The 9,503-nt window shown below is 55.0% G+C and overlaps 2 protein-coding genes across 3 annotated transcripts in view; one reads left to right on the forward strand and one right to left on the reverse strand.

Moving 5' to 3' along the window:
- Positions 1 to 9,503, reverse strand: part of Telo2 (telomere maintenance 2) — a 35,391-nt gene that overhangs the window by 10,810 nt on the left and 15,078 nt on the right. The gene's annotated exons all lie outside the window — the stretch shown is intronic.
- Positions 4,290 to 7,810, forward strand: Ptx4 (pentraxin 4, long). Of its 2 annotated transcripts, none has more exons than XM_013011306.1 (3): positions 4,290 to 4,430; positions 5,381 to 6,035; positions 7,170 to 7,810. In XM_013011306.1, exons 1-3 carry the CDS (start codon positions 4,290 to 4,292, stop codon positions 7,808 to 7,810), a joined length of 1,437 nt encoding a protein of 478 aa, XP_012866760.1. The 2 variants fall into 2 exon arrangements, with proteins under 2 accessions (XP_012866760.1, XP_012866761.1); XM_013011307.1 differs by having other exon boundaries at positions 5,471 to 6,035.

Consider the following 9,503-nt stretch of genomic DNA (forward strand, 5'->3'; position numbering starts at 1 on the left):
AAAAAAACAGGAGAAGACAGCTATGTTTAACCTGATTTGAATATCACACAGTGTATTCAAGTATTAAAACATCATGATCCCATGAATGTGCGAATTTTTTATGTTTTTGTGTATCAGCATACCCTTGTAATTCTGGTTACTTGGGATACTTGAGACAGGTAAGATTGCATAAGCCCAGGAGTTCAAGACCAGCCTAGATACTTTAACAAGACCTATTTCAGAAAAGCAACAAATATAATGAAAGTAATCAAGTCCTTGAAAAAAAATTAACTCCTAATCACACTTTAGTTCCCTTTCAGAGAGAGCGAGAAAGGCAATGCATGGCCAAACCGGAGGCCAGTGCAGACCTGGCTCCGATGAGTTCCAGGCCCCTGTGGGGTTGCCCATCTTGCTTCTGCAAGTCCATGTGCTCCTGTTAGAGCCATTAGCTCCCATCAGTCTCTGGGCCAACCTGACTGGGCCTCGCATGCACCCCGTGGAATGACTTTCCAAAATAAACTGTTTGCTTCTGTTTTAACACTTGTTTCCTTGGGAACCCGGGGTTCTTCTCAGAGCCCATGCGCCTCAAGGCACATGCCTTTCATTAAGGTGGCAGGAAGAACCTGACATCCAGCCAGGACTGAGGAAGGAAAACCACTCATCCGAGAAGAGAGAAGATACGGGGGAGAGGCAGATGTGTGGGGACACGCGGCTTCCTGCATTCGTTGGAGCCTGCTGGACCTCCACACCTCTCAACATGGCTTGCTCGGGGAGGAAGACTCTGTCTTTCCTCCTTGTCTTCATGCTGGTATATCTACATGGGGCTTCATCTCAGGCAACAGGCCCAGCGGGGCAAAGGAAACCATTTTTTGAGAGGCTCCGTAGACTAGAAGAGCAGGTAGGTGGACCTCACTTGGGGCAGTTGTGTTGGTTTTTGTTTTATTTTTTGTCGGTCGTGGGCCTGAACTCTGGGCCTGGGCGCTGTCCCTCAGCTCTTCAGCTCAAGGCGAGCACTTTACCACTTGAGCCATAGCACCACTTCCAGTTTTCTGGTAGTATTGGAGATAAGAGTCTCACGGTCTTTCCTGCCCGGGCTGGCTTTGAACCACAATCCTCACATCTCAGCCTCCTGAGTAGCTAGGATGACAGGTGTGAGCCACCAGCTCCTGGCTTGTTTTTTTTTTTGTTGTTGTTGTTGTTGTTTTTTAATGGCAACAGATGAATGGTGGATGTTACAGAAACAGTTGTAAACATTGGTGCTCTGTGGACGTGAGCATGCAGTTTAGTGTTTTTTTTGTTTTTGGTTTGATGGGTTTGGGGTTTGGGGGGATTTTTTTGCTAGCAGATAATGGCATTTTCACTTATCTGGACACCAGGAAAGGGCCAACTGGCCCAGGCTCTGAGTACAGTCAGATGATCTGCGGCAGGGTCTGCGAACTTACACCAGGCGTCCGAGAGGCCTGAGCAGCAGGGAGCTTGGGGGCCCAAGGTTCCCAGACTACCCCAGGTATGGGACTGAGAAGGTTCTAGTGCATCTCAAAGCAGAGGTTATAGATAGCCCAGAGGGCCCTGTGTGTGTCCTCCTTCTATTCCAGCAAAGGGATCCCACGGCCCATCCCCCATCTGGCTGCCCCCCCCACAAGCTAGGCAGGACAAGCCGCTGACCACAGGGAAGGACAGCCCCCAGCCCTCACTGCGAAGCTGCAGGACCAGCGGTGGCCATTCATCTGCCCACGTCTCCGGTGTCACGGCATGATCAACCCTGTCACCAGACGGAGCTGCAGGTGTTTCTGCTATGAGCAGAAACAGTCTCCCTCCCCCCCCATAACTGCTGTGACCTCTTTGCAGTTTTGGAGATTCCAAGAGGTGACCTTAACACACCTGCAAAGCATTGCCAGCAACTACAACGTGTCCTACAACATCGATGCCCGGTTCCAGAGCCTGGAGGAAGACAGCCAGGCCACAGCTCTCGCAGTCAACAGGTCCCAGGCCATAGTCTTGGGGGACCTGGCCCACCTGAAGAGCTGGGTGAGGAAGAGCCAGCGCAGAAGCCGGAAGGTGGACACGCAGCTCCAGGCCTTGCACCTTACCCTGAGCGCGCAGGGCAGGCAGTGGGCACAGGAGGCGGACGAGCAGAAGGCGCGGCAGGAAGCCCTGGCCAGCCTGGCACGGGACGTGCAGGCCATGCAGGACACACTGGCCCGCCTGACGCTCCAGATCCACAGCCAGGGAGCCAGACTGGCTGTCTTTGAGGGACATCTGCAGACTGACCATCATGGCCCCTCAGCTCCGGCGCTGACCCTCGCCCTGACCCCCTCTCAGCCCACAAAGCCAGGCCCAGGCTCCCTGCAGCTGCAGAGGGGTAGGCACACACCGGGGGCTTCCGCACTCCAGAATCACCCTGAGGACACCTCCACCCTCGCCGACCCGAGCATCCATCGGTCTCTCGTGCGTCCCCAGGACCCGTCTCAGCTGGCACGGGTCCCCCAGGGACAGGGACATAGTAAGTGTCACAGGCCTGATGCCCCACCTCAGATATCCAGCTGCCCCTCCAGCTCCTCCTGGGCCCCGGGAGAACTGCTCAGCCCGTCACGGGCGGCCAGCAGCCGCGAGCCGGAGCCTCAGGCCGAGGCGGCCGCCGCGGGTGTTTAAAGGCTGTGGGGCCGGAACGCGCCGGCCGCGCCTGACGAATTAGTTGTGCGACGGCAGCGACTGGGTCTGCGCCTGCGCAGAAGACGGCTTTCCTCTGTGGGCGTGGCCCTGTGGGGCGTGAGGGCGTGGTCTGCGCCTGGTGAGCGTTGATTCGGCCGTGTGGGCGTGGTTTGACTTGGAGCCTGGCGGTGGGCGCGAACCCCTGCTGTCCGCTAATCCACAGCAGTTGGTCCTGGGGGGCGGGGGAGGGGGGGTGATGGCGCGACGTTGGGCCCCGTCGTGGCTGGGGCTTTCCTGCCCGGGCTGGCTTTGAACCATGATCCTCAGATCTCAGCCTCCTGAGTAGCTAGGATGACAGGCGTGAGCCACCAGCGCCCTGCTCTGGATGAACAGTTTTAAATGGAAACCATCCTTGTTCAGAAAGCATAAGGCCTGCTCCTCCATCTTGGGCCTTGAGGAGCCAGTGGGTCCCAGGACCGGCTCCATCCCCTCCATGAGCCAGGCCGAGCTGTGGGGCAGTGCCTACCCACCCCTTGGCCTGGTGCTCTGGGCTCATCAGTCCTAGGAAGGACGGATATCTGGTCAGGGGCACTTTACTGGGTGGTTTTATTACCACAAACCAGGACCCTCAAACAAGTAACATTACCCTTCCACGGTCACGGAGGTCTGGGGAGGGCCCATCTTTGTTCTTGTCCAGATCTGGGGGCTCCAGGTGCTTTTTGTGGCAACTTGTTCCGTTCTCCTCCACCATCTCTGCAGGAACATCCGCTCTGGGTCTCTTACATCTGAGTCTCTCAAAGACACTTGCCTGTTGGGACTCAGGACCCATCTGGGTAATCCATCTGCAGCTCTGCAAAAACACTTTGTCTACACAAGCTCAGAGAGAGTACCCAGGCCCTGAGTTCAAGCCCCAGAACTGGCAAAAAAAACAGGAGAAGACAGCTATGTTTAACCTGATTTGAATATCACACAGTGTATTCAAGTATTAAAACATCATGATCCCATGAATGTGCGAATTTTTTATGTTTTTGTGTATCAGCATACCCTTGTAATTCTGGTTACTTGGGATACTTGAGACAGGTAAGATTGCATAAGCCCAGGAGTTCAAGACCAGCCTAGATACTTTAACAAGACCTATTTCAGAAAAGCAACAAATATAATGAAAGTAATCAAGTCCTTGAAAAAAAATTAACTCCTAATCACACTTTAGTTCCCTTTCAGAGAGAGCGAGAAAGGCAATGCATGGCCAAACCGGAGGCCAGTGCAGACCTGGCTCCGATGAGTTCCAGGCCCCTGTGGGGTTGCCCATCTTGCTTCTGCAAGTCCATGTGCTCCTGTTAGAGCCATTAGCTCCCATCAGTCTCTGGGCCAACCTGACTGGGCCTCGCATGCACCCCGTGGAATGACTTTCCAAAATAAACTGTTTGCTTCTGTTTTAACACTTGTTTCCTTGGGAACCCGGGGTTCTTCTCAGAGCCCATGCGCCTCAAGGCACATGCCTTTCATTAAGGTGGCAGGAAGAACCTGACATCCAGCCAGGACTGAGGAAGGAAAACCACTCATCCGAGAAGAGAGAAGATACGGGGGAGAGGCAGATGTGTGGGGACACGCGGCTTCCTGCATTCGTTGGAGCCTGCTGGACCTCCACACCTCTCAACATGGCTTGCTCGGGGAGGAAGACTCTGTCTTTCCTCCTTGTCTTCATGCTGGTATATCTACATGGGGCTTCATCTCAGGCAACAGGCCCAGCGGGGCAAAGGAAACCATTTTTTGAGAGGCTCCGTAGACTAGAAGAGCAGGTAGGTGGACCTCACTTGGGGCAGTTGTGTTGGTTTTTGTTTTATTTTTTGTCGGTCGTGGGCCTGAACTCTGGGCCTGGGCGCTGTCCCTCAGCTCTTCAGCTCAAGGCGAGCACTTTACCACTTGAGCCATAGCACCACTTCCAGTTTTCTGGTAGTATTGGAGATAAGAGTCTCACGGTCTTTCCTGCCCGGGCTGGCTTTGAACCACAATCCTCACATCTCAGCCTCCTGAGTAGCTAGGATGACAGGTGTGAGCCACCAGCTCCTGGCTTGTTTTTTTTTTTGTTGTTGTTGTTGTTGTTTTTTAATGGCAACAGATGAATGGTGGATGTTACAGAAACAGTTGTAAACATTGGTGCTCTGTGGACGTGAGCATGCAGTTTAGTGTTTTTTTTGTTTTTGGTTTGATGGGTTTGGGGTTTGGGGGGATTTTTTTGCTAGCAGATAATGGCATTTTCACTTATCTGGACACCAGGAAAGGGCCAACTGGCCCAGGCTCTGAGTACAGTCAGATGATCTGCGGCAGGGTCTGCGAACTTACACCAGGCGTCCGAGAGGCCTGAGCAGCAGGGAGCTTGGGGGCCCAAGGTTCCCAGACTACCCCAGGTATGGGACTGAGAAGGTTCTAGTGCATCTCAAAGCAGAGGTTATAGATAGCCCAGAGGGCCCTGTGTGTGTCCTCCTTCTATTCCAGCAAAGGGATCCCACGGCCCATCCCCCATCTGGCTGCCCCCCCCACAAGCTAGGCAGGACAAGCCGCTGACCACAGGGAAGGACAGCCCCCAGCCCTCACTGCGAAGCTGCAGGACCAGCGGTGGCCATTCATCTGCCCACGTCTCCGGTGTCACGGCATGATCAACCCTGTCACCAGACGGAGCTGCAGGTGTTTCTGCTATGAGCAGAAACAGTCTCCCTCCCCCCCCATAACTGCTGTGACCTCTTTGCAGTTTTGGAGATTCCAAGAGGTGACCTTAACACACCTGCAAAGCATTGCCAGCAACTACAACGTGTCCTACAACATCGATGCCCGGTTCCAGAGCCTGGAGGAAGACAGCCAGGCCACAGCTCTCGCAGTCAACAGGTCCCAGGCCATAGTCTTGGGGGACCTGGCCCACCTGAAGAGCTGGGTGAGGAAGAGCCAGCGCAGAAGCCGGAAGGTGGACACGCAGCTCCAGGCCTTGCACCTTACCCTGAGCGCGCAGGGCAGGCAGTGGGCACAGGAGGCGGACGAGCAGAAGGCGCGGCAGGAAGCCCTGGCCAGCCTGGCACGGGACGTGCAGGCCATGCAGGACACACTGGCCCGCCTGACGCTCCAGATCCACAGCCAGGGAGCCAGACTGGCTGTCTTTGAGGGACATCTGCAGACTGACCATCATGGCCCCTCAGCTCCGGCGCTGACCCTCGCCCTGACCCCCTCTCAGCCCACAAAGCCAGGCCCAGGCTCCCTGCAGCTGCAGAGGGGTAGGCACACACCGGGGGCTTCCGCACTCCAGAATCACCCTGAGGACACCTCCACCCTCGCCGACCCGAGCATCCATCGGTCTCTCGTGCGTCCCCAGGACCCGTCTCAGCTGGCACGGGTCCCCCAGGGACAGGGACATAGTAAGTGTCACAGGCCTGATGCCCCACCTCAGATATCCAGCTGCCCCTCCAGCTCCTCCTGAGCTTCCTCCCCAAGGGCTATGAGGAGAGGACACTCTCTTTATGTCCCCTCTCCCACATGACAGCCTGTCTGCAAGCCCCCGCTGGGCCAGGTCACCATGGTCCTTACACAGCAGAAGGGTGTCTATCAGGGTTGCTGTCATGGGTTTAGACAGGGACATTATCCCAGATTATCCCAGTGGCCTCTCCCAGTGGGAGAGGCAGGAGGGGACACGGAAAGCAAGACAGATGCGGCAGAAGCAGAAACTGGACAAAGGCAGAGGTTTGACAGTTATGTCAGGATTCTAGGTAGGGCCGCAGCCAGGGACCACAGGCACCTCCCTCCTGGGCTGGGGGAATGAGGCCGCTTTTTCTCTGTGTCTCTGTGTCCTGTGGAGGAAACCTCCCTGGCCACGGTTTTGACCTGAGCTGTGTGAGCTACAAAAAGTAATAGACCTGGGTCTGGGCTGGGTTTTTTGTTTTTGTTTTCTCCTGTAATGGGATCAAGCCCAGGGCTGCCTTCTCTGCCACTTGAGTTAAGCAATCAGCCTTTTGTTGTTACCGTTGGTCATGGGGTTTGAACTCAGGGTCAGAGTGCTGTCTCTGAGCACTTTCACTCAAACATAGCACTCTAGCACTTGAGCCACAGCTCCACTTCTGGTTTTCTGGTGGTTTATTAGAGGTAAAAACCTCACAACTTTCCTGCACAGGCTGGCTTTGAACCGCAATCCTCAGATAGGGTCTCACATTACCCAGGCTGGCTTCTAACTCATGATCCTCCTGCTCCTGCCCGGAGCTGGGCTGCTTTCCATTGCTAAATGGGTGGTGATTCGTTTCAGGAGTGGAAGGGCAGTCAGGCAGAGGCTCCTCCAGTGGTAGGGAGCTTCTGGTCGGCACCGTGGGCAGATAGCTCGGCTCACCCAGGGATGCAGCGGTCCTGGCAGGCTGCCTTCGCTCCCAGGTCCTACCCGTGGAGTGGGTGATCTTGTGGCCAGGTAAAGTTGTCGCTGTGGGTCAACACGACACGGTAGCTCAGGGAGCTTGCTAATTCCTGAACAGTTCAGGGACTGATTCTTCACCCCCCTCTTTTTCTAGTTTGCAACGTGGGCCCTGTGTTTATTTTCCCGAATGCCTCCACACAGAACGTGCTCTCCTTCAGTCCCGGCTTGCTCTCAGCCCTGCGAGCCCTGTCCTTCTGCAGCTGGATCCGCGCGGCCGCTGGCCACCTGGGCACCCTTCTTTCCTACGCCACCCAGGACAATGACAACAAGCTGGTGCTGCATGGCCGGGACTCCCTGGCCCCCGGCTCCATCCACTTTGTGATCGGAGACCCAGCCTTCAGGGAGCTGCCACTGCAGCCGCTGCTGGACGGCCAGTGGCACCATGTCTGTGTGGTCTGGGCGTCCACTGAGGGCAGGTACTGGCTGCACGTGGACCGCAGGCTGGCGGCCACGGGCTCGCGCTTCAGAGCGGGCTACGAGATCCCTCCCGGAGGGTCCCTCGTGGTGGGCCAGGAGCAAGACCGTGTAGGGGGTGGGTTTGACGGTGCCGAGGCCTTCGTGGGGAGCGTGGCGGGCCTGGCCATCTGGGACCGGGCTCTGGTCCCTGGGGAAGTGGCAGACCTCGCCATGGGGAGAGGGCTCCCCACAGGTGCCATTCTGACATTAGCCAATGCCACGTGGGCTGGGGGATTTGTGCGGAGGATCAGCTGCACCTGCCTGGAGCACTGTCCTTGAGACGGCACCCCACGGGGGCGTCCCTGCAAGGAGCCAGCTCTGACCCTCGCACACATTTCAGGGATCACTTCTCGGGGAGTGGGGGTGTGTGGGAAAACATCCGATGACGGGGGGCAGCCAAGTTCACAGAGACTGTACCCTTCCCTTCCCATGACACTATTGCAGGCTGTGCCTCCAAGAACCTTAGCTCCCTTGTTCTGTGCAGTATACTAGTTCACCCCGGATGGACACACCCCACAGGAGTGCTAGGCTTAGACAAGGCCTCTCCTCTGAAGAGCCTCCGCAGCGATCACAGACTAGCTGGTCCAAGACCAACCGGAATGCTCCTCCACAGTGCCGAGATGGCCTTCAATACAGATATGACCTTCTCGGCAGGTGACTTCCTAAGTGTTCCCCTGGGTGACGCTGTCCCACGAGCTCCTGCGGAGAGCGCCTGGGAGGTTTCCCTTTCCCAGCACCCTGGCAGGCAGCCGGTCAGACCTGTCCTGTCGGGCTGTGGTAGTGGGGCCGCCAAGGCTGCCATTCAAGATAGACAGGCAATGCTTTGAAATCAGCTTCGTGAGGTGTAATTTTCATGCTATAAATGGGCTTTTCTAGTCCACAGTTCAAAGGTTTTTATAAATGTGCTGACCTGCCCAGCCACATCACCACCATCTGGTCCTAGAGAATTTCAGTCATAGCCCCCCCTAGCCCTGGGCACCCCAGATCTACCTGTGGGTCTGCCTTTTCTGGATGTTGTGTGTGTGTGTGTGTGTGTGTGTGTGTGTGTGTGTGTGTGTGTGTGTGTGTGTGTGTGTCCCAGGCTTGAATTCAGGGCACTCTCCCTGAGCTATTTTTTGCTCAAGGCTAGTGTTCTACCACTGAAGCCACAGCTCCATTTCCAGCTTTCTCACAGACTTTCCTGCCTGGACTGGCTTTGAAATGCAATCCTCAGATCTCAGCCTTCTAAACAGCTAGGATGACAGGCGTGAGCCACCAGTGCCCCAGCTTGTTTTGAATATTTCAAATAAATGCAGTGCTATATCACATGGCCTGTGTCTAGTCTCAGCATAACGTCTTCCACACTCTGCATGCTGTAGAATGTTTGCATCTCATTCTTTTTGTGGATGAATTATACACACACACACACACACACACACACACATAATTTGGTCGTGGGGCTTGAACTCTGGGCTTAGGCGCTGTCCCTGAGCCCTTCAGCTCAATGTGAGCACTCTACCACTTGAGCCATAGTGCCACTTCTGGTTTTCTGGTGGTTTATTGGAGATAAGAGTCTCATGGACGTTCCTGCTCAGGCTGGCTTTGAACTGCGATCCTCAGATCTCAGCCTCCTAAGTAACTAGGATTATAGGTGTGAACAACCTGTTCCTGGCTTGTGATTTTTTTTTTGTAGTCCAGGCTGTCCTTGAACTTGTGCTGCACCTGCCTCTGTCTCCTGAGTCCTAGAATTACAACATATTCCACTATGCCTGGCAAAGGTTTCATTTTTCAACATCAGTTAGTATTGTGTCTTTTGATCATCTTTTTTAAAAAAAGAATTCCCTATTCTGACAGGCTAAAAAATATATGCATTGTCAATTAGAAAAGGTATGTTAAAGGCCGGGCACTGGTGGCTCACGCCTGTAATCCTAGCTACTCAGGAGGCTGAGATCTGAGGATCGCAGTTCAAAGCCAGCCCGGGCAGGAGAGACCG

Source organism: Dipodomys ordii, unplaced genomic scaffold (assembly GCF_000151885.1).
Source record: "Dipodomys ordii isolate 6190 unplaced genomic scaffold, Dord_2.0 Scaffold14, whole genome shotgun sequence".
Classification (NCBI taxonomy): Eukaryota; Metazoa; Chordata; class Mammalia; order Rodentia; family Heteromyidae; genus Dipodomys; species Dipodomys ordii.

Coding starts and splice junctions, on each gene's coding strand:
- Ptx4 (XM_013011306.1), top strand. CDS start 4,290: ATGGCTTGCTCGGGGAGGAAGACTCTGTCTTTCCTCCTTGTCTTCATG. Junction 4,431..5,380: donor TCCGTAGACTAGAAGAGCAG/GTAGGTGGACCT, acceptor ACCTCTTTGCAG/TTTTGGAGATTCCAAGAGGT. Junction 6,036..7,169: donor CCCCCAGGGACAGGGACATA/GTAAGTGTCACA, acceptor CTCTTTTTCTAG/TTTGCAACGTGGGCCCTGTG.